The sequence below is a fragment of the Corvus moneduloides genome, chromosome 6 (genome assembly GCF_009650955.1).
Source record: "Corvus moneduloides isolate bCorMon1 chromosome 6, bCorMon1.pri, whole genome shotgun sequence".
NCBI lineage: Eukaryota > Metazoa > Chordata > Aves > Passeriformes > Corvidae > Corvus > Corvus moneduloides.
In genome coordinates this window covers 50,019,853-50,044,003 of record NC_045481.1, presented here as the reverse complement: position 1 = coordinate 50,044,003, position 24,151 = coordinate 50,019,853, and the positions used below count along the sequence as shown (strand labels likewise).

The window sequence follows — 24,151 nt, the reverse complement described above, 5'->3', positions numbered from 1 at the left end:
AACATTACACCATGAAGCAGGTGAAAAAATGCAAGCTACTTGGCTGATGCCATACTAGCCAGAGGGATGGAAGGTTTACGTGGGAGCTTACTTTGGCCACCATTTAAAGTTTAACAACAAATTCTACATTTGCTGCCACCTGTCTTGAAGCAGATGAATTAGAGATGGTCATATTTTCTCCAAATATATACCAAAGCTGCAATAGAACAAATATGATAAATTACCCCAAGCGTTTTTCAATCATGTGGAGCATTTCCTACAACTAATATCAGATCTCTTGTCATGCCCTTATAAAAGGAAAAAGGAGGTATTTTTTATCACACTCAAAATAAATTATATTAATCTCTAAATTCTGTTCAAATATGGAAAGCTCCCAAGAAACACCAACTCTGCATTGCCTAGGTACCAAAAATGAATTACAATATGGCTCAAAAAAACCAGAGTCCCTGAGTTGAACTCCTGATTTATGCAATGCCATAATCCACAGCCAACCAAGAGGCCATGCCACCCCGAGTGACCCAGTTTTGGAGACAGCATCTTGGTCATCTCCAAGATAAACAGTGCCCTGAGCAATCTTAGAAAACCATAAATGAACAAAACACTGACTATGCATTCCTCCAGAACAGGCTACTATCAATACTCCAGACCATATTTCCACAAAAATATTATTCCAAAACTATTTTTCTTTATGCTTAAGAGAAAGCACAACCCATTTGTAACAGCAGGCAACTCCAATGACAACTCTGATCTGTGGAAAATTAGTTTTATCTACAAAAAAAGGACAAAAAGCTTCCTGAAGAGAGAGCTTTTCCAGAACTCTGTTCAGGACTTCTATGCCATCCTAATAGCAAGCCACAGTAGATTTAATGGCTCTGTCAATATACAAGTTCAGCATAATGTATACTATCCACAGAGATCACACACCAATCATGATCACAAACCAATTATGATAAACAGCAGTCCCACTGTCTGTTTATTTTACTGGAAAAGTTCACTAACCAGAGTATGACAACTAGAGTGCAATGGAGACTCTAATTCAGCTCTGTCTCTGTAAGGTACATTAATCCCCAAGCAAAAATGGATGTATGTTACTATTCTGAAAGAAAAATTCTGCACTGAGGATGAGCTCTAAAAGGACTGCAGGAATACTAATTTTACATTTTACAGTTATCAGTGGTTGCAGACAATGTAAGGAATTTCTCTTTTTAGGTACTAAAACAGAGTTGCAAAGTCAGAATGACTTAGTCATTAAAGGAAGTTAAGTCCACCCAATTTTACATCTATAAAACAAGGAGCTTAATAAGCTCAGTTGCATATAACAGAAACTAATTATCTTATCTGAAAATTATTAAACACATACTTCACTGAAATGCTGAATAACTATTTAAAAACATGTAAGAAACAGAAAGGAGAGAATTAAAACCGAAATGCAGATAAGCAACTGGGATCCAAAAGTTCAGGAACTTTAATCTATCTCTTTTCACAACAGAGGACTTGGAACCCACTCATGAGACCTTCGTTCTTGTCCAGAAGGTCACTGTGGAAACTTGGGAGTTGGGTTGTGGCTCTTGATGTTCTGATCTTAAGGAGCAGGAAAGCTGTGAGTTTGACTAAGCACCTAACACACAGGTAAGAAGAGAAGGTTTTCACATCAGCTGCCATTTACTGAATTTCTCTAGTCTAATTTCCAGCTTATTCGTGCCTATTATCACAAAAAATGGCCAGGAAAAAAATGATAAGAAAAATGAGAGAAAGGTTACTAGACTTCAGCATCCTCTAAAGCCAGGCCAAAGGACAAGCAGCCATGAGGAGTCACTGTGGTTGACCTCTCAAGAGCTAACTCTGGGTTCAATAAAACCTTACTGGTACCCTTGAGCAGACAGTTCTACAGAGATACAAATATGTAAATTTTTTTCAAGAAACACACAAAAAAGTGTTTAAATGAACATTGTACAGAATCACTCGTGTTTCTACTCACAAGTGACCATCACAGTAGCCTGCTGAAACTAACCCATACCACTCTCTATGCTGTAGTTTATGGAGACTGCCAGATTCATTCTCCAGATCTGAGTATGTTAATAATTAACTTACTCTCTTATCCTTCTTTTCATATGTCTTACTGAAAGATGAGTAATAGCACAAAACTGCTAACTCCCATTTTCCCCTCCCTCTGTTATTGTTGCAGGGACTTCAGATTTAGACAATTAACAGAGATTACATTCCTGTATTAAGGTGTGCCAGAAACCTGAGTTCTTTCAGCCACAGAAGTACTGTAACACATTCCCTCTAATTATTATGCAATATTACAGTCTTCTACAGCAGGAAGAGTAATTTCATGGTTAGAATCCAGCCCATTCACTAGAAAACTGTTATACAGCACTTTCAGAAGGAAGGATTATTAATAAAACAGGACTGTTGAGTCAAAGAGATAAAATAAGAAGCTCGTACAATTTAGCTTTACCACAACACTGGTATTTATCACCTTTCCACACATGCACATTTTGTGTGAATTGTCTTAGAAGCAAAATGTCAGTAAGTACTTTGGTTTATTTACCTTATGTAATTATACATGAAAAGACTTTAAATCATTAATGTTTTAGAAATCTGTGTAATTTCCTTTTCTCAACACTGTAGATATCTGGTTCCCAATAAATGACAGCAGTATCTGAATACATAACTCACTTTAAAAAATCTCCAAGGTTACAACTTCATTTTTCCAGTTAGAAAAACTCTGAAAATATTTAGTACATTTAGAAATAAAAAAATATTTGCTTTAAATAGACGTGAACTTAACTATAAGGTCAGGCACATAGCATTCTAAAATTACATTTATGGTTTTCAGCTTCTTAACTCTCCAATTTCATAATTCTTTTCCGAGAACAAAGCAAAGGGAAAAAAGATCAGTTAACACAATAATCGTGCTACAGATCTATATGCAACTGCATTAGAAGGTAAAACTTAAAACATGATATACCTGCATGACACCTGGTAGAATGGATATCCTGGTAGAGGAAGAGAGTTTGAAAATCCAGACTGGCTCGACATTGCCTTCAGGTGTTGTATCCACTTAAATCTCTTCTACATTCCATATGTTAATTCCTGACTAAAAAAATATGTACATACGTATCCATCTGTACCTTTGCTCAGAGCTAACTAAAAAGAAACCAAGTGCACATTCGAAGGTCTCGAGGATTCTGCCTGCGTTTCAAACTGCTTCCTCAGTAGTGAAATTCCTAAAAGCCAACACCCTCATGACATCACATACTACAAAATCATAAACACACAATTGTCTCAGAGAGGCAAGGACAGCCCGTCGGTTTTGACTCGACAGAGAGCCCTGCACCGCATTCTTCTTGCAAACACAGTGCCTTTCAGGCAGAGACCTGCTGCCTGGAACAGCAGCCCTGCTCTGGCAGGCAGCCAGCAACCAGCACAACTTATTGCCAATGCCGCAAATCCCTCCGATCGGCTAATGAAGAGCCACACTGCAGGTGAAACATCGTTTCAGCCGTTCACAAGAATTTCCTTCCGAATGCACAAGATCCATGACCTTGAACTCTGTGACAAAAACGTCATCTAAACATTTCAGTTAACTGCAGACTGCATACTATTGTTTTATAAGATCAGATTGCATTGCACACCACGGTAGCATGAAAAATCATAGTGAGCTTCCCCAGCTAAAGAAGAATCCTCTAATGCTACACCCCCAACTATGGGAAAAGCAGGAGGGAAGGATAGGAGATGGAATCTTAAACCACATCATTTAAGCTACTGAATATAAAAATAAAATTATGTGCATGCCTTCCTGCAGTATTTGACTACTGCTTAAATCAAAGAAATATCAAAAGCAAGATTTCTTTTGATATACATACAATGGTAAGTTACATTAAAGTTATTTGGGCATGCCTTCCTCAGGAGAGAAAGAGACTACTCGAAAGCAGGAAGACGTGAATAGTCACAGTATTGCCCAGTGGCATGACTAATGTCAAATAGACTTAAATGATTATCTACCTACACTGCTCTTAAGGAAGGTGTACAGTGCCCTCACACATAGATTTCCTTAATTTAAGCAAAATTTTAAATAAAAGATTTTTAAATTATTTCATTACCTATGGTAACTGCACTGGAAGACATTAAAATGTTGAGTTTAATACCTCTACCCCATGGCATACTATTTACTCTCATATTTTAATTCTGTCTCTCAGTTCTGGAAAAAGAATAATCGGTTTTACCTGGTTTATCCAAAGTTTATAATCAACATCTCCATCATAAGAAAAATGGTACAAAACTTTGTCACTATCCTAGGTACCTTTTAAAGTCTGACTTAAAAGACATAGGTCACTGCATAGGGCTCCAATACCTGAAGTCCCATAAAAATGCCAGGATAACAAAGAGAGTACCAAAAAAGAGTCTACCCAGAAAAGTAATTTTTTTTTTTTATTTGCTCAACTGATACGTCCGGAAAAACAAAGAAGCTTCTGGGTACGTCATTTTGCATAAACTTTTATCTCTCTCCTGGCTGCAAAGAAAGAGCATGAAAAGGCAGTTCAAGCACAAATAATGTTGTGGTATCAGCTGAATTTTTAAAAACAGACTTGAAAAATCATCATCTCTCTCATGTCTAGTATGGAGCACTCACTCTGAAACTCACCACTCTCAAAAACCACTTGGGGAACACCAAAAGAACTTGCATGCATGTGATAGGAAGAGAAAACTCTGCTAAACCTGTCCGAGTCCCCTTTGCCTGATCAGGGATGTTAGGATAAGTACTGCTAACTTTCATCCCCACGGCCACAGCTGCAGAGTGACGTGTCACTCATTCCTCTGCACTGCTGTGGTTGGCCCTGAGGAGTTACCTTGTGTGCACACCCCTGAAACACTTGCACTTTTATTCTGTATATTCACTCATCTTTTATTTGGTGTGTTCTCGATGCTGATAATGACAGCATTAGCGCATTTATGCACTAACTCTCATCTCAGAATAACTCTTCCTAGTCCCAGCCGGGATTTAGGATGTTTCCATTGGATTTGCCAGCTGAAGAAGAATGTTAGTGTCAAGTTGGCAGATTACAGGCTTATAAATTAGGAGTCTTAGAGGTTGCCAGTGGCTTGCCATGACATTGTGCAAAAATCACATAGTCCCTTAATGCCTAGCTTATCCACATAATAAGGAAAATACTGCCTGACAGCAAAGGAATGATGTGAGGTTAATTTTTTTTTTTGTAATTAAGTATTGAAATCCTCTGATTAAAGATTTATGAAGGGATAAAACAGCTGTAGCATTTGAGGGAAAAGATGTGTGGGAATATTCAGAACAGACCTTTCTTTCTTGTCTCCTGCTCCTAGCTCTAACACAACAGAAGCATTATTGCTCTGAAATTTCAATTTAAATACAAAAGCCATTTAAATTTTAAAATATGGTGGAAAGTGCAGTTTTTAAATGGGTGGACTGCATTCCCCAGCATTTAAAGATGGGGATAAGTGAGATGACAATAGGCAGACAAAAACTATTTAGGATGATCTTCACAGAAGCAGAATCCTTCACTGGTAGGCACCACACCAGTTCAGTCATTTGGAAAGAGAAAGGGAAAGAATGGCTTAAGACAAAGAAAAAAGGGGAAGAGAAAATCTGGTTAGGACCAAAGAGAAAGCCTCCACACAATGAAACCCAACCCTTAACAAGTTTCCCTTTTATTTTGGTCCACAAGCAGGCTAGGTTACAGAGCACAACTACTTTTGGGATCCAGACCTAACTTGCCAAACACCACCTCCACTGAAAGAGACAAGTGGGTTTCATTCCAACTGCAGTCACGTCTGTTGGAAATTTACTTCCGTGTTTTGGAGCCAACGAGCTCACATAAAAATAACCATCTTAGTATTGTTTGGCACAGCATGCCATGTAACACTTACTACTCTGCTGGAACAAAATTAAACCAAGATAATAAGTTTGAGACACAAATACTGTGTGCTCCAGAATTCACAGTGACCTTAGTACTGAAGGAAGTGACCTGTTGGAGCATTTATTGCTGCTGCTTGAAAAGGTATGAAATACTTAACTGAGATCTAACTGCACTTCAAAAAGCAAGGACAGGCCAAAAGACTGGAGAAGAAAAAGTTCATGACCACTTTCAGGAATTTCAAACATGTAGAATCCTTGGTAAACTAACAGAAAATTTGTTTAAAATCAAGTCAGGCTGAAGAAGAAACACAAACTAACCTCATTACCGGAATCTAAATCAATTTCATCAAGTCTGGAACTGAAAGCAGGCATACTGTAGACAATGATGTGATTGTATATCAAAATGCATATAAAATGTTCAGTATTCATAAAAATAGAATGAAGTGTCACACAGAAATATTGTAATATCAATACCATAAATCAGTAATTTACTGGGATCTAAAGAGTTACATTTGATATTTTCACTGCCTGCTATATTAGTTTACAATAAATTAGACAGTGAATTAGAAAAAAAACCCAAGAAATCCAAGAAAAAATTACATGCAGATTGAAAATAACAGTATTGCTCACAAAGAAAATACTACAAAGATATTGACTATAATGAGCAGTACTTAGACAACAAAACAGAAAGTCTTCCCCTCCTTTCTGTATGAAACACAAAAATAAAGAAATATTCAACAATACTAAAGAATAATGGCAAATTTGCAACTGAAGAAGGACACTATCACTGGAAATTCAAAACTCATGCAGAGTTAAAGACTAACTGGATATTTATATAGGGAAAAACAAACAAACAAAATTCCCAAAACCCAAACAAACGACCCAGAAGTGGCGGCTGGAAGGAAAGAGGACTTGTAAACAACATCAGTACTTGGGAGAAAAAACCCATGTAAGAAAGCCAACAAAACGTGTCTTTCAAGACTTGAAATCACGTTCTAGGCAGTGGCATGGTTTACTGGGTACGTTTCCAGCCAGCAAGTTGTGGCCTCTACCATGGTGAGGATACAACTCTTGCCTGGCATGTTCATGACAATGGCCCAGTGTAATCCATTTGCCAGGCTTCACCACACTGGAAACCCAACCACCGCACTTCACTCCAAAGAGGCTTCACTGGTGTGGCTCATTTGATGGCAGCACATGTTTCAAACTGATGGATAACCTGTGTGATGGCCTCCGTGATCAGGTCCACCCCTAGATCATGAGCCCATCTGTATGCTGCATCCCTTCCAAGATGCCCTGATGTTTCGTGGGTCCATTGGGCTATAAATCCAGCTATATAAGCCCTTTCTTTCCCAATCTACGTCCACCTGAGCTATGCCAATTTTGGCAGCCTTATCTATTTGCTCATTGTTTTGATGCTCCTCAGTGGCACGGCTTCTGGGCACAAAGGCATCTACATGACGTACTTTCAGAGTCATGTTTTCTATCCGTGCAGCAATGTCCTGCCATAATGCAGCAGCCCAGATGGGTTCACCCCTGCGCTGCCAATTGCTTTTCTTCTGCTGCTGCAGCCATCCCCATAGGGCATTAGCCACCATCCAGGAGTCAGCAGAGAGATAAAAGTACGGGCCACTTTTCTCTCTCAGCAATCTCTAGGGCTAGTTGAATAGCTTTCACCTCTGCAAACAGGTTTGATTTGCCTTCCCTTCAGCAGCCTCGATGACTTGTCGTGAGGGACTCCACACAGTTTTCCATCTCCAACAGTTTCCTATCACTCAGCAGGATCCACCAGTAAATAAAGCATAGCTTCTTTCATTTTCTGGTAACTCATTACATGGTGGTGGTTCTTGGGCACGAGTCACCTTCTCAGGCAGTACTCCAAAATCTCTGGCTTCTGGCCAATCCAAAATCTCTTCTTGTGGGGAGAGATAAGATAGATTTCAGCTACAGGCTGTGGGATGTGCCTGCAGAACGCCATGGCAGCACAGAGAAGTTTGTCTCTGCCTGACTGTGGGGGGGAAGAAATGCCATGTGACAGATGCACTACGAAGAGGAGCCTGCCAGAAGCTGACAGACACCCGAACAGCATGTGATCACCCCCATACAAGGGCATTTAGAAAGTGTGCTGCTGACATGGCAACGTGTGATAGGTCACTTAGTGAAAAACACCATATAAGGAAATATCGTGTCTTGAAGAAGTGTAAAAAACCAGCTACTTTCTTTGAATAAACATCTCAGTATCCCTGCCAGTCTGAGTCCATGCCTCAGTCATTACATCTGAATCCCTGAATAGCAGAGGAGATCACGGCCAATGGGCTCAACACCTTTAACCTGCCTGTACAGCACTCTGGCGCCCTTTGCTGCCGGGGACCAGGAGAGCAGAGAGAATGTCTGGACCTTGTTTGCTGAGAACAGCCTGTCCCACCAGGCCCTGGTGGCTGTACTGCATCACTTTGTGCACGTGGGCCAGCACAAAAGAGCAAACACACAGCAGAGCATGTTCAGTCTGCACACGGCTGGGCTGTACCTCCTGCTGCTGGAGATCCCAGGCAGCACAGTCAGCCAGGTGTTCCATCAAGTGATGCTTGATAAATGTCTTCACATCCTGACAAAATGCTTGCCTGAAGAACTGAGGAAAAGGAAGACAGAACACAGCTCACAGCCCAGTGCCAGAAGAAATAGAAAGAAAAGGAAACCATGCAGGAATGACAAATCCAGCATGGAAGAGATTTTGGAACAGGAGGAGGAAGAGGATGGTGAGGATGTTTACTTCTCAAAAGAAGATCTTCTCCAAGTCCACAACGCCATCCTCCTTCTTTTGAAAAACTTCCTAAGATTTCTGCCCAAGTTCTCCCTAGAAGAAAAGCCTCAGTGCATGCAGAACTGCGTGCAGGTCTTTGTTGAAATGACCAACTTCGAGCCAGTGCTCCATGACTTCAAGTTTTCAGCAGCCATGGATATTAAAAAAACCAAGTACATTCCTGAGCTGGCCTATTATGGACTGTACTTACAGTGTTCCCCTCTCCATGGCACAGAAGATAAGACCCTTGGATGTATCTTCCATCGACTCCTCTATGTCATTCTGATGGTGGAGAGCAGTGAGGCCCTTCCCATCACATCAGCTGTGACCAGTGCCAACAACCAGGCTGTAAAATTCATCAGTTCTCTAGCAGATGAGCTGAAAGAAGCTGCTTATCTCATTCTCTGAATATTGCTCCAACATATCTGTGCCCAGGTCCCAGACAAGGCTGATTATCTCACCTATACTGTCCAGGCCCTGGTGACCCCACTAGACAAACTCCCTTGTACAGAGTTCACTGAATTCATCGCTTGGCTTTATATATATTCACTCCACAAAGTTCCCTACAGAGTGTTTGCTCTGGATGTAGCCTTGGCTTTGTTGGAGGTGCCAGAGAGGAACCTGGGCAGCTCCTTGTCCCTGGAGCATCAGAGGTTTCTAAAGCACAAGTTTTAGTGCAAGTCATGGTGTTTGGCTGGTGCTCAGACAGCCCCCGTGGTCTGGAGCAAAGCTCCCAGCAGCTTTGCCCATTGTCTCAAAATGTAAGCTGGTTTGGAGAGCATTCGGGACTTACTACAGAGCTCCTCTGTCCACACAGTGTCAGAAGCAAACAAGCACTGCAAGTACGACCATCAGTGCAGAAGCCATGTCCAGCCATCCACTGAAGATCTTCCCAACTTCCAAAACTACTGAGCTGACAGACAGCAGTGACGCTGCTAGGCCTGATGGAAAAGAAGTCATGGCCATGCTGAGAGAGCGAGCTGGAGATGAGAAAACCAGCATGAGAAAATCTGCTCTGCTGGTGCTTGGGAGCCTCCTGAAGCATGGTCTGATGCCCTGCACCGCCGAGGATCTGGGCACGCTGCAGGACTGCTGCCGCGACCCCACAGTGTCCGTGCACAAGCAGGTGCTGCACTCCATTACAGACCTGCTCCTGTTTCATCTGAGCAATGTCCTGGGCCCCATGTTAGCCACTGAAAGGCTGGGTAGGTTCACATGAGAATGTACTGGGGAAATTAAGAAAGGAAAGAAAAAGAGAGATCAACTTTTTCCTTAGTATCTGCATTTGCGATTCGAACTCTATAGTTATTAACACTTGTTAGCAAAAGAAACAATATTTAGTTGTTTGACCAGCAAGTTTAGGAGTGCAGCAGAGATTATGCATTATCATTGAACCCACTCATCTGCCTCAGGAAAGAGTGAGAGAGACATCCATCAACAGTCCAAAAGCAGATTTCACATAGAATGTCTTGGATTGGAAGGGACCTTAAAGATCAACCCCTTGCCATGGGCAGGGACACCTTCCACTAGATCAGGTTATTCAGAGGCCCATCCAGCCTGGTCTTGAACACTCCAGGGATGAGGCATCCACACCTTCTTTGGGCAACCTGTGCCAGTCCCTCACCACCCACAGTGAAGAAAGGAAAGGAAAGAAAAAGATGAAGACATCCTTTGCAAGGTAAAATGCCAACTCACTCCTCTCTGCAATCACACAGGCTGACAAGACTGATGGAACTCCATAAAGTAGAAATAATAAGGGCCTTGAAGTATAAAGTATCTGATATTTAAGGAATTTATTTCCATTAAGGATTTCTCCTTCAAGGAATAGTGAAGTAAAAGTAACGGCAAGACACAGCAGTAGGTTATATTTTAAGTACAGACACATTTCTGCATCCAGAAGCTTTATCTTAAGGTCATAGAATCACAGAATCATTAAGGTTGGAGAAGGCCTCCAAGATCACCAAGCCCAACCTTTGACTAAACTTCACCTTGTCAATGAAACCATGACTCGGTGCCACATCCAGTTGTTTCTTAAACACCCCCAGGGACAGTGACTCTCCCACTTCCCTGGGCAGTCTGTTTCACTGCCTGACAGCCCTTTCAGTGAAAAAATTCTTCCTAAAGTCCCACCTGGACCTCGTCTGGTGCAGCTTGAGGCTATTTCCTCATCTCTTGTCACTGGTTTCCTGGGACAAGAGACCAATCCCCACCTACCTACAGCTTCTTTTCAGGAAGTTGTAGAGAGCAATAATTCCTATATCTGAAAAAAGTCTAGAATTTACTCTAAACATCTGAGAAGTCATAGTGGAGCTACTAGACTTACATGTCTGCCTGCTCCCTTAGTCTTTCCAGACGTTCTTAATTGGATTAAGAAATAATATTTTTAATGTTGTTTTGGTGGGGTTTTTTTCCAATCTGCAACAAGAGGGAAGGAGTTACTAGATTCTTACCTAAACAAGATTTACTTTTAGCCCAAACATAAAACTGCTCTTAGCTACTTTACTAGAAAGGTTATAAAGATGCTCAAAGTCCAACACCATCACCCTGACTTGCAAGGCTGCCTCACTAGCATTACACAAAAGCCATTCCAGCTACCAGGAGTTACGGGACAGCCTGCACAGCCTCCATTGACCCGACACATTCCAGTAACACATCAAGTCAAAAGTCACAGTTTAAGCACTAATCACACATTGCTATTAATACTCAAAGCACACCTTCCTAGCCTTTGTGCCCAAACCAGAGGTGACACGCCTCCCTCTCCTTCACTCTTCCTGCAAGTTGTCACTCCACATTTATACATAGCTGAAGGCTCCATTGCTTTTACTCTCCTCTGGGTACTCAAGAGACAGCACCCTTCTTCAGGCTTTGCACATTAATATTGCCATCATCACTTATTTCAGTTACTCTACAGCTTAGGTAACTTTTAACACCAGATGTTTTAACAGTCAGCCATGAATTCTCAAAACTCCCAATTTGCAATTATACACTGTGTGATAGCAAACATGGGAAAAAATCATGCACTAGAATTGAGATTAATAAACTGCAATCTGGATCTAGATGTCAGATAACCAATGCATGTTTCTTTACTGTTTAGCAAGTGTTCAGGCAGAAGCTGAACAACTCTTCATTGTGGCCAAAGGTTCTCAATTGATTCATGAGTAACTGAATACGGCTGGCACCCTGCCTGGCAGAGAGATAACCCTGTCCTGTTGAACTAGAGCAGTGAACCCTCCTGCCTGCACACCCGAAGCCACAATGAGGTTGCTGTGTAACCAGGTCCTGTGTTCTCAACCAGGCCTTTCTGCCCTGCAGCTGTCTGAAGCAGTCTGTAACAATCTGCAGAAGGAACAAGAAAAATTCTTGTCAGCAGTAAATCACCAGGACATCTTCTGGGGCAGGGAGTAGTACCTGAGCTGTAAATTAACCTACTGCAAGTCATGAAACAACAGAGACATAAAGCCATTGACCATGACCTAGACAAGAAGGGCGAAGGACCCTGCTTACAGCCTTGCCCTCCTCTCCAACTGCAATGCCAGCTGAAACAATTAGCCTCAAGTAACCTGGAACTGGAAACGAACTTCCAGGATTCACCTGATCACTGGTGACAGTCTGAGGCACACAGATGTTCATCACTCTGCACTGCTTATCCTTGAATTCTAACCTAGGTAAACTTTGGGGGGCGATCTCACCCTTAACACTAGAAGGAAATGTTGCCCTCAACCACCACATTCGCTCCCTATTATCCCCATAACCTTTACCCACAAAAAAGATCAAACAGCACCTGGCCACACAGTCATTACCAGCAAAGGGGAACCTGTTTTCCTGGAAGAACAGCAGGTTCACAGGCCATGGCACAGGCTGCAGCAGTGAGTATCAATGACACAGCATTTCAGCATAGGAATTTGGTTGGCCTGGCACTGCCCTCACACTGGCTTTGGAAAGAGGTGACTAAAGAACTGAACTCCTCTTCCCCCCAGTTTCACAATCACAAGGGCTGCCACCTGCTTGCACTGAGGCACACCAGGCTGCTGGAAAAAGGCTGCAGAATTCCCACACCTGAAATCCAGTACCATCAGAGCTGAAAGGATGAATCCACACCTCCATCATCACTGGCCAGAGGGAGATTTCCAAACTAAATCAAGCAAAACCCTCCAAAACCCCAAACCAAACCAGAATCCCATGTCATTCTTCACATAAGGAAATGAATCAACTTGACCTACGTATACAAGACTTTTTCAAACAGCTCTACAGAGCGAAGATTTTTAAGGCCTGTGCCTTCTACAAAGACCACTTCAGAGTGACAGTTCTATTTTCTGCTTACTGCATTTATAAATACAAGAGTGTAAAGCTTGTGCATCATAGAATCAGCAGGTATTACACATTTCAGCTCAAAGATAATGTGAGAATCAAATTACAGTCTCTCTCTGTATGAAATAATTACATATTCTTAAATCTGAAATGACTTTTATAAAAACCAGGAAAATAGCATTCATGAAGACATTACGTTATCATATATATAGAGAAAAAAATAAATATGTAGAGCCAGAAATGGGATTAAGCTACTTTATCCTACTTAAAAATGAATTATACTGGATAGCGACAAATACTTCCTGCCAAGTGACGTGAAAATATTGAACAGAAAACTAACTAAAATGATTGAATTTAAAAAGAAAAACAAACCACACACAAAAGCCCTGAGTCAGCCAAATAAACTTTAAAGGAACTAACTTTTGCTAAAAACAAAGAGGAAATCTAGTATTTCACTGAGCATGCATTCAAGTAAATCGGACTGAAGTGACTTAATTGGAACAGTCACCTCAAACATATGTAGGAGTCAGAATGATGACATTATAAGCAATTTTTTAAATGACTTTGAATTTAGAAAGCAAGGTTACTTTCTATCATGACACAAACAAATCTTAACTTGTGTGAGCTACCAGAACGTAGCAAATTTCCCTCTCCACAGACACAGCTTATTAAAACAAGCTACACAGATGCCTATTTAATGGCATTCAGCTTGCTGGCCCTTGATGAAGCTCCAGAGGAAATAATATACTTCTTGTAGGACTGCAAATACAGACAGGGAGTCTATTTTTGAGGTTCAGGATAAATCAAAGTCTTCTACATAAGAGGGCCATCACACACTGTGCTTTTTAACTGAGACATATTTTAGGTTAACAGCCCTGATAAATTATTATCTGTAATAATAACCTGTATATTATTATCTGTAATAATAATAATTCAAAATAGCAAATAAACTGTAACTACAGTGCCTTGCAAATGGTGCATATCAGGTGACAGAAAACTGTTATAAGTAGAGGCAAATGTAACACTCACTTATAAGCTGGTATTTTGTGTAATTCAACGTGCCTCAAAAGAACAAAAATAAAAAGAAACTGTTGGATGTACAGACTCCTGAGGTCAGGCTGATAATGAAACCACTTCCCAAATAAGCTTTCCTAATTAAGGCTTCTAAACCAGAGCTGGCTTGCATTCAGTTATTACCACTGTTACAAGTAATCTGAAATATTCTTGATAAAATATTTTTAGCATCCACAGCAGCATATTAAAACCAGTTGAAGGTCATAAGGATGAAACAAATAAAAGCTCACACTCAAGAAAATATCAAGTTCATTCCTAAAACTACACAAAAATATTTTGAAAACTCCCTACTTAAATCAGTTCAAGATTTTTTATAGTTATCAGCTTAATGTATTATAATCTGTGCATTAAAAAAAAGAAACAACATATCCATCCATTCTTGGATTACATCTACTGAATTCTACTTATTCATCCCCACAGGCACACATGGACTAACTGAAACAGGTGAGGTTTTTTTATTAAAATCCATAAACATTGTATACATAGTTTTAATCAATTTTATGTCTTCCCAGCCTCCCTGAAGAATTATTTAAATTGCTTAATTAGACAGCACTTTTTATTATACTTGTATTTGCACTTAAGAAAGTTAATTTGCATAGCAAAATTTTTATTTTCTAGGTCAATTCATGTGCCGCTAAATGATAATTCAGGACTACAAGCTACAGTAGAATTAAGTCTATTCTCTGAAATGTAAATATTGCATACTAGTCTTTTTGAGCAGTGAACCATTCAAACTCCTCATTCTGTGTCAGTGTACAAACTTTATTTAATTACTTTTTGCATTTTCTTCTATATTAATCTACATAAATCCCAGAAAAAAACAATGCTAAAGAATCTTTTACATCCCTCACACAGGAATCTGTTACATGCTTATTATTTTCATTATTATACCCAATCTTGAAGTGGAAGAAATTAAACTTAACCATGAAATTATACAATATACAATGCACATTTGACCCATAGTCACACTGTTAAGAACTGAACAGGTTGCACAGAATTCTAAAAGAACAATGATATTTGCAAAGATAAAGCAATGAAATATCTAAAAGCACCAAGAATGGCAACACGCACAGTAACAGGAGCCATGTGCTTTCAAGGGCATGAGATGCATTTCTATGCAAAACAGAGCAGACAAACAGGACATCCCTTTAAATGTACACTGACTTACACACACACAAAAATCACTACTTATATTTTAGTTAATCTTCTGAAGCCTGTGGAATGATTCATGTTTACAATATCCTCAGGTGCTTTGTGAAAATTGAAGGGCTTTTTTTTTTTTCCCCTCCCTGTAAGAACAACAAGCATTAAAAGGTGAAGGATGTAGACTCAAACTTGGACAATGAAACCTGTGACACAGCATTGTAAGAAAAAGCCAAGGTAAAGCATAATTTGATTTACAACTAAGCTCTGGGTTGCTACAGCAACTTCATTACTTCAGAAGATATTAGAAATACTGCCATTCTTCCTCCCTCATAATAAAATCTGTTTAAATGCTTTGGAAATCATGCAAATACTTTCTTTGGTAAGAATTAATCATCAATTTGAAGGCTAAGTCTACGAAGACCAAGAAACAACCTAACCCTTCTCACCAGGATCTTTCACAAACTTGGAATGTAACTACTGAGAGAAAGGTAGGAATATCTGCCATTCACTGCCCTAATTATTCACGATCATAGCACTCAACTTTCAGACAGGTATTTTAATCAGGAAGCAGACTTTGCTAAACATGTCATTAAGAGCACATTTAACATTAACAGTGCACATTTAGAGTTTCAGGATGGAAAACTCAAAAGGGTTAGCAAGAGAGCAGTACAAAATCCTCATATTACCTCAGGCATCTAGCACACGACACACAGGAAAAAATACAGTTTGAAATGAAACATGACAAGCTTTTTTTTTTTTTTTGCAAAGACTGAACACTGATACATACCTAGATAGTACCTTTTCATAACACTGTTTGCAGACCCATCAGCTCCAGTCAACCATTAAGAGTTCTCACGATTAAGCCTGAAGCATTCATAAGCATTCAAAAGTGAAGCACAGTCATTAAAAAGGACCATGCTTGCCCTCTCCCTATTAGCTGGAAAAAATTCATTAACGCCTTCACTCCTCTCTTTCTGCCCAGGGAAAGAAAGAAAGGGGAGGGAAGAAGATTAGAGCAGAACACCGCCTACATTGCCATCATTTCCTCCCCACAGGTCAGCCACACAGAGAACAAGGACCAAAACTGGTCTCTGTATTGGTTTCAGTGCTTCAGACAGGCTTAAGAGAAACAAACCATAATTAACTTGATTTGTGTAACTGATGTGAGTTACATGTGGCCCTACCATGACCACATCCACTCAGTGCCATCATTCTTTCATGTTTCAAGATAAAAGCAATAAATTTAAATCAAGATATATCAAGAAACCATAATTATGATATTATATCCTGCAACCAGAAAACAGATGTTTAAACAATGCATCATTTTAATTAGCCCTCAGCATTTGTCCCTGGCCACACAACTTCTGTGGTGGAGATCACAGCAGCTTTGCAGAGTGTAGTTTACAGACAACCACCTTCTGGGTTTCTGCCCATCTAGAACAAGTTAATCAGCTTGTCCTGTAAAGCCAAATTAAATATATTCTTTCAGGAGAACATCCCTATTCAGATTAATTACTTGAAGCAAAGCACAAACAGTTACTGCACGCGTGACTTTAATGGAAATTCTTATAAAATTGGAGCACTGCAGGGATGGCAGGATTAAACCTGTAAGTTTCTCCTCAGCTATATGAATTAAAAATCTCTCCACTTCTGTGACATATTTAATTTATTAAAAGAGCATTGACATGTTCCATGACTCCTACTTCAAAACAACTAAATGACCAGGAATTACTATGTTTTATTTTTAAACTGCCTTCAAAATACAAAATTACTTCTGGTCTAAGTGCTTCAGCAAGTTTAAAACTTTCCAGTTACAAACTTCCACACAAACCAAGCAGAGCACTCACTGTTAGTGCTCATGGTAACTAAATTTTGTCTCAACAATACGCTGTGTTAAAACAATTATCTAATGTGTTATGCTAATATAAGTAGGTCACATTGTTTCAATTAGATTTGCCTTAAAGCTCTTCCTAATAAATCTAGTTGCAAGAGATGTGTTTGCCTTATTTTCCCTAAAAAGTTCTTAATTTAAAATTAAATATTAGGCAACCCACAGTCTTTGAGAAGCTCAACACGTTGCCTGCCACTTACATCAAAGTGTATGTATTTTATAGGAGTTTTGTGTTGCTACAAACACACAGAGAAGCCTTTGTCAAAACAGCATCAGTTAACAAATGCGTGACTGAAATTCTTCCTGCATTTTGGAGGAGAAGGGGGCTGAGGGGGGTGTCATTTATCACCAAGCTGCTGTGACTTTACTCTCATTGCTGAATGCAACACAAACAATAAAAGGCAAAACTACCATACTCATTTTACTAAGGGATATAATTCCAAAAATAAGATAAAATGGAATTAAAATCTGTGAAACTGCAAGCCTTGTTTCCTTTCCTGTTCACCAAATATACATGTGAGAAATTAAACTTTTACCTAAGCTAATGTTTTCCGCATCACCACAGGATCAAAAACTTCAGAAGTTTGGAAGTAATCCAATTACTCCTCACTTAACTTATAACTGAGATATGAAAATACATACAAAGAAGTGGTTCTAGGAGTAAATGCTATACAAGCACTTCCATTAAAATACACCAGGAGGTGAGATCTAGCAAGTAAAGTGACAATCATCCTAACTCAACATTTGTTTTCGCTTAATTTACATTTAATTGCAGGTGCTCACAAAGTTTAAAAAAGATAACATTGATCTCTGCTCACTGCAGAGTATTTTAATCTGAAATCATAATATTAGATAGTCACTTAGACAGTAAGTTACTTTTGCTTTGAAATAATATTTATGTAATGGTACATCAGCAAACATATCCCAGATGGCTCTTCCTAGGGGTGCATTACAAGCAGCATCACGAAGAAGCTGTTGCATCGCAGCTGAGCTGACAAACTTTCACTCTTCAACTTGATACAAGTGTAGCAGTAATTACTCACTTAACCTGACAGTTCCCACATTGTTCATTCCCACAGACTACATCGGGCAGAGGGGGATGAGTGACTTCCAGCAGTGCTACACGTCACAGCAGACACCCCAGTGTCCCGTCCTTCCAACTGCTTCTCAGGACCAGCCATAAAAGCCTCTTCCACATTGAGCCACCAGTAAAATCAATGCTTAAAATCCCTGGATGAAAAGGGGTTTTTGCCTGTAGGGATGTTTAAAAAACGTTACTTAGCAGTTGTGTTGGTTAGACTGCTCTATCAAATTATTTTGGATATTTAACCAACCACTTCTCAGATTTCCCCAGCTCTCCCTAACGCCGCTTCACCATGCTGGTGACTCAGTCTTTTTCTCCTCCATTTTCCAAGACTCCTATTGCATCCCAAGTACTTCTGTGTCCCTGACACCTTCTGAATTTAGAAACTGTCTGTAGTACAAAAACTTCTGGTCATACCCAGGCATCTGCAAATCAGTTTGTTGGGGTTTTTTTTCATAGCAGACTAAGATATTCTGGCCATTCCTAGTGGAACTATTACTTCTCAACCTGCTTCGAGTTTTATTTTAGCTTTGTGGAAAGTACTGTTTCTTATCTTCACCACCACTCTAAAATCAGAACTGTCTCATTACCAAGAAGTACACAACTTTTTACAGGCTAATTTTAAACTCTAAAATAGAACAGCTGATGAAAAAATGAAATCCCATGAAACAAGACCACCTCTTTTCCCACAGCATTTAGACTGAGCAAGCTAAAGATCACAACCTTACTCCATGGCTACCTCAGTACACTTGAACAGTTTTCTCACTTTAAAAAAAGGAGGAAGTGGAGACAGACTAATCTTTAATGATGAAAAAGGAAATATTAAGTGTAAAATGAGACAATTTTCCAACTTCCAAAGGATTAGCATAAGAAGTTAACAGATGGGAACATTAAGCTATGGGATCTGTGTTACTGATGGCCTTTGAAGAGAAGAGAGCAGGACTACACATAAGATGCCTGATGATTTGTGAACCTGTCTTCCAGCTTTGGTACATCATCTAAAACGGAAAAGACACAGGATGTATCAATATGCTAAACAGCTGTTCTGCACAGAGAAACACTCTGAAGCCCTGTGAAGCTGTCTGAACAGTTTTCATTAGGTCTTTTGGCATAGAAAATGTAATTCTGTAAGAAGCTCCAATTAAAATCATAATGGCTCTACAAGTATTTAAAGACACACACAAAAAAAAAACCCTTCAATGGATTTCTCTAAACCAAGAAAACATATCCCCTCAAGCAAGACATGTTTGGTACTATAAAGAAATGAGAGCTGGAATACCAGAGACTGTGAAACTACTACCCTCTAAGACTAGACTTTAGATACTTTAAATTCTGATTTATTCCTGTTTAACATCCTAAAATGTCAAAGCCATTTCCAGGTTACTTGTGTTTCAACAGATTAGTTTTGCCATCTAAGACAGAGAAAAGCACTGCAATTCTACTACAGAAGCTTCCAGGTGTTTGTTCAGCCTAAAGACACGCCATAAACATCACATTGTGTTATTATTGAAGACTTTTCCTTCTGCATTGCAGGCTAAAAACAGCATAATAAGTATCTAGAAGACTACAGAGGATGTTCTCTGGGTTTTAACTTAAAATGTCAGAAGAGAAGTACACTGCAGGCTTCACCAGATTCTTTAAAAAAAAAAAAAAATCAAAAGCACAGAAAGACCAGATCTCCCCAGATTCACTTTTACACTTCATCTTATTTCCAAGTACTTGAGCTTGAAAGACTTCTAAATATTTTTTAGCCTATTTAATTATCTAAAGTATTCTATTAATTCTGCCAGCATGCTGAAAAACATTTCAAAGGTGCTTCAACAATCTTAATTGAGAATTGTTTAAATGATGAATAAGTACCACGCTGCAGGAGCAGCTACGTGTAGTACAATTTCCTCATGATGGCAGCATAAACCATTCTGACAAAGTGCTAAACGACAATGCACATTCCTACTCATACAAAAGTGAGATCTCAACTGCTCTAGAAATTGTGTTCACCACCTTTTTTCCCCTCTTCACATTGCCATTTCCACACCACTTTACAGTCTTCAGATGTAGTCCCCAGAATTCCCTGGAAAGTATCATTCTACTTCACACATACAATTTATGAAGAAGGATGAGGTACTACCCTAGAGAGTATTTTGACAAGTGATAGTTTTATGCAGTTTCCCCATACATTCCACTGGATTTTGTATCATTTGTATATTCTGTTTTGAAAAGTCTATCACAACTGCACAGTCTACACATCTGTGTGGATCACTGAGTTCATGGTTCAATCAAGATCTCTAAAGTTCTTCTGAAGAATGATCTCCCATCAAGTTCTGTTTGCTTTTAGTGTTTCTGCACTACAAAGAGGATAATACCATGACTTGCAAGATCCCATTGCCAGAAGGATTCTGAAAATCTTTGTCTTACTGACCTTCCACAGTGTACAAACCACTAAGATCTACAGCCAGTTATATACTTTTATAAGCCATGAAATTCATTGAGTTCAAAATCTGCGTAGATTTCAGCTTATGAAAAAATTACAACAATTAAGTGTGTGTTGATTAAGAGTAGGTTTGAGTTAAAGAGATCATCACCATGCTTGGAAAGACCTTATTTAGAAGCTTGTACTAGTGCAAATCACTCTTGTCAGACTGTGCTGCAAGTGTGGCTTTGCTGAGGCTCCAACTTCCAAAATCTCATTGCTTCCCACTTGAAAAGGTCAGCCAATGTCCCCCTCAGATCAGTCACCACAAGTTGTTCCATAACCGAGTTCTATCAAAATAATCTGAGTTTTTTAAACCATACAGTAGAGTAAAAAGGAACCCAGATCACCCAATATAAGCAGTTATGTTTAGCTGCTCCAAGGGGACAGTAAGCTCCTGGAGGAGAAAAGACTGACTAGTAAGAATGAGTGATGTCCTCAGTCTCCTGCACAGTTACAAGTTTCATATCTGTCTACAGCCTTTAAAAGTGCACTAAGCCCTCACTCGTTTCTTAGAACACCTACATGGATTTTAAAGACCAGAAGTGTATGTTGATTTATTTCATCTTCACATTACTGACTACCTCTGCTTAAATATACCTAAAAACCTTACCAATCTGCAGGTTTGCATGCTCTCTGATTAATTTCCAACTGCTTAAAGGAATCAATCTTGAGACCCCATCAAAATGAAGATAAACTGCCACTCACCCTACTTCTAGATGCTAACAAACACTGAAAGAAAAAAGGAAAGGAAAAATGCAAAAATTGCCCATCTGGTTTAGATAGAACAGAAGCTAGGAGAAGCACAAATTAAACATGCTTCTAACCCATGAAATGCAGGATGGATTTACTTGTTCTGGCTTGGCATCCCTGGACAGAGCAAACTAACACTTGTAACACCCAAAAGCAGCAGCGAAGGCTTTTTGGCTGTAGTTAAGCTTTTCCTATCTCTTTTCATGTCTTGGCAGTTTTATCTGCACTATGGTAAGGAGGGTGGTTAACACTAATTTTCTCAAATCTGACTCAGATTACACTGACTGAAAAGACTGGCCATATCTTAATTTGAGGGTTTACATTAAGAAGATTAAAACAAGCCAGCAGCATCTTTGTTTTTAAGCACTACACTCACTGAGCAGCAAACAAGTACCACATCAGAGAAAATGTTGCTGTCATCACACCCCATCTCCCAAACATTTATGGTTTCTAAGAGAATTATCATTCCTCCAGAAACCTCCCATTTTCTTCTCCATACACCTTTACAGTACAGCTATTTTGGCCAAGACAGCAGCAGGGCTTTACCACATTTCCTCTGCTTAACAGGATTTTTCAAATGAGCAGCAAAGCCTGGGAGCAGCTGGAGCTTCAGAGGATTGCCTCATTATCAGTAACAAGAAGCAAAATAGATGAAGCCAAGCAAAAAGCCAAGTTCTCCATCTGCAAGGACAGTTACTAGGTTTAAAAATCACAGTCTAAAATCAAGACTCTGCTGCTAGTATGTACATTTGTGTGCATTAATATATAAAAACACATAATAATCGGAGTCCTACATAAATTTACAGCTTTTTGTTCCTTTATCTAACATAAGTTTAATTTGAGAAACACAATGGCAATTGAATTATGTGAAAGAACTACTAAGATGTAATTAGAAACCACCACTTCTACCAGTTTCAGCAAGGCACTTCAAAAATATAATGAAATATTCATGGCCATTTTGTGACACAAGAGCCTACAACCAACTTAAAAGAAGCAAGAGGAATTGCGTAACAGCCTGTCAATTTAAAGAGGAAAAAAAAAAAAGAAACAACAAAAAGGTGTATTTGGCAAGACAAACTTTCCCTCCCAAATTATTTTTTCCTCTAGTCTTTTCTCTCATCATTAGAAACTATCAGAAAGCACTAATTTTTACACAGATGTAACGTGTGCTAAATATAGCATGAACAATTTGTTTTTTCAAATTATCAGACAACAGGTTTCATATGTAGGAGATAATTAGTTAAACACAAACTTAAGAAAGAAAAAGTCTGAAGTTTTAAAAAAATAGAACATTGAAAATTAGATCCAAAGCATGACCTAGCAACAGAAATTAGAGATATGCGGAGATAATGCATAATAAATGTCCTACAGTAAACTGATCAGTAAACAGGAGGTACCTAGCATAAGCCAACATTGTAACATGGCAGTGAAAAAGACAAAATTCAATGCCAGGACACATCATGACAGGTATCTCCAGAAGAGACAAAGAAATATTTTAAGTATCCTTTAACTGTGTCTCAGCAAGTCTTTATCAAGAATATCATGCTACATTCTAGATGAGCCACATTTATAAACCATCAAATAGGTGCATGTAAAAAGGGCTTTGTGTATCTGGGGGAGAGATCAGGACACACCAAGCATTCAAGCAAGGGCTCATGGACTTAGTAAAACACAGCACGAGCAGGGAACGCTTGAGCTACAGCAAAGCCAAGCTGGTGTCTGAACCAGAGCGACTGAAGATGGGACACTGTGACATCCAATAGCCCAGGCACACATCCTGCAGGTGTGACTACACTGCTGCTGGATGGGCACTAATGCTCCTGGCTTGTGCTGGGAGAGCTGGGCCTTATGTTCCATCCACTGCTCAGCACAGACAGGCATTAACGTGAAACTTCTTCAGCCCTCCATTCTGTGAGGTGTAGGAGTGCTCTGCTTAAAAACAAACCAACCAAGCAGTAATACAAACACCAGAGAAGGGAAAGTTGCCTTCATTAAAAAACAGGAATGAGAGGAGACCAACAGATACCAGACCGCCACTAGTTAATACAAGTCAGAACCTTGAGTTCCCAAAATTTATTTCTAAGACAATCTGATATGTACAGGAAAGCAGAAGAAAAACAAATATTAAAAAAAAACCACAGATGCAATTAATCAGTCCATGAGATAACAAGGTGGTGAAAATCAGAAGACACAACTGAGTCAATACCTGCTTGCAGACATCAGCCTATTGTTTGCAAAAATTAGAAACAAAAAGCAATTCACATATTTACTACGATTTCATAACACTGTTCATGCAAAGAATTTGTGGCTATTTGTAAATATCAATAAATATTTTGGATTCTACTACATCCCTCAAGCCATAAAACTTCTCCAATTGTGCAAACACCTACTTGTGTCAAACTTCAAAACTTCTGAGTCAAGAATTCTCAATAGAAGTCTTTCATCTGTAACATACTAGAAGAGAATCTGTTATGAGATTACCCTGCTAAGCCACTAAGCAAAGTAGATTTAACTCTTCTCTTCTTTTCTTGCGTCCTTAAACTGCCTTGGTTCCAGCAACAGTACTGGAATCTCCCCCACCAACTGAATGACAAGGGCATTTTCTTCTTGCAGGCAAAGTAGGAGCTCAATTATCACACAAAATTTCATTACTAATATACCTTCTTCTGATATGATCCTAAGTCCATAGCACCAGGAATCCCAGCTTGCACTGGATTCATTAGATT

The 24,151-nt window shown here is 39.4% G+C and overlaps 1 protein-coding gene and 1 pseudogene across 8 annotated transcripts in view; one reads left to right on the top strand and one right to left on the bottom strand.

Annotated features, from left to right (window-relative positions):
• PLEKHA7 (pleckstrin homology domain containing A7) overlaps window positions 1-24,151 on the bottom strand; it is a 152,712-nt gene that overhangs the window by 95,789 nt on the left and 32,772 nt on the right. The window contains exon 1 of one of the 8 annotated variants that reach the window (XM_032111703.1): window positions 2,975-3,334. The exons of 6 other annotated variants lie outside the window; for them this stretch is intronic. In XM_032111703.1, coding sequence (XP_031967594.1) covers window positions 2,975-3,045 — 71 coding nt within the window. In that variant the 5' untranslated portion in view covers window positions 3,046-3,334. Of the gene's footprint in view, window positions 1-2,974; window positions 3,335-24,151 lie in introns of those variants that run through there. One more of the 8 variants, XM_032111704.1, reaches the window with a different exon arrangement.
• Window positions 8,154-9,969, top strand: LOC116445260 (annotated as a pseudogene).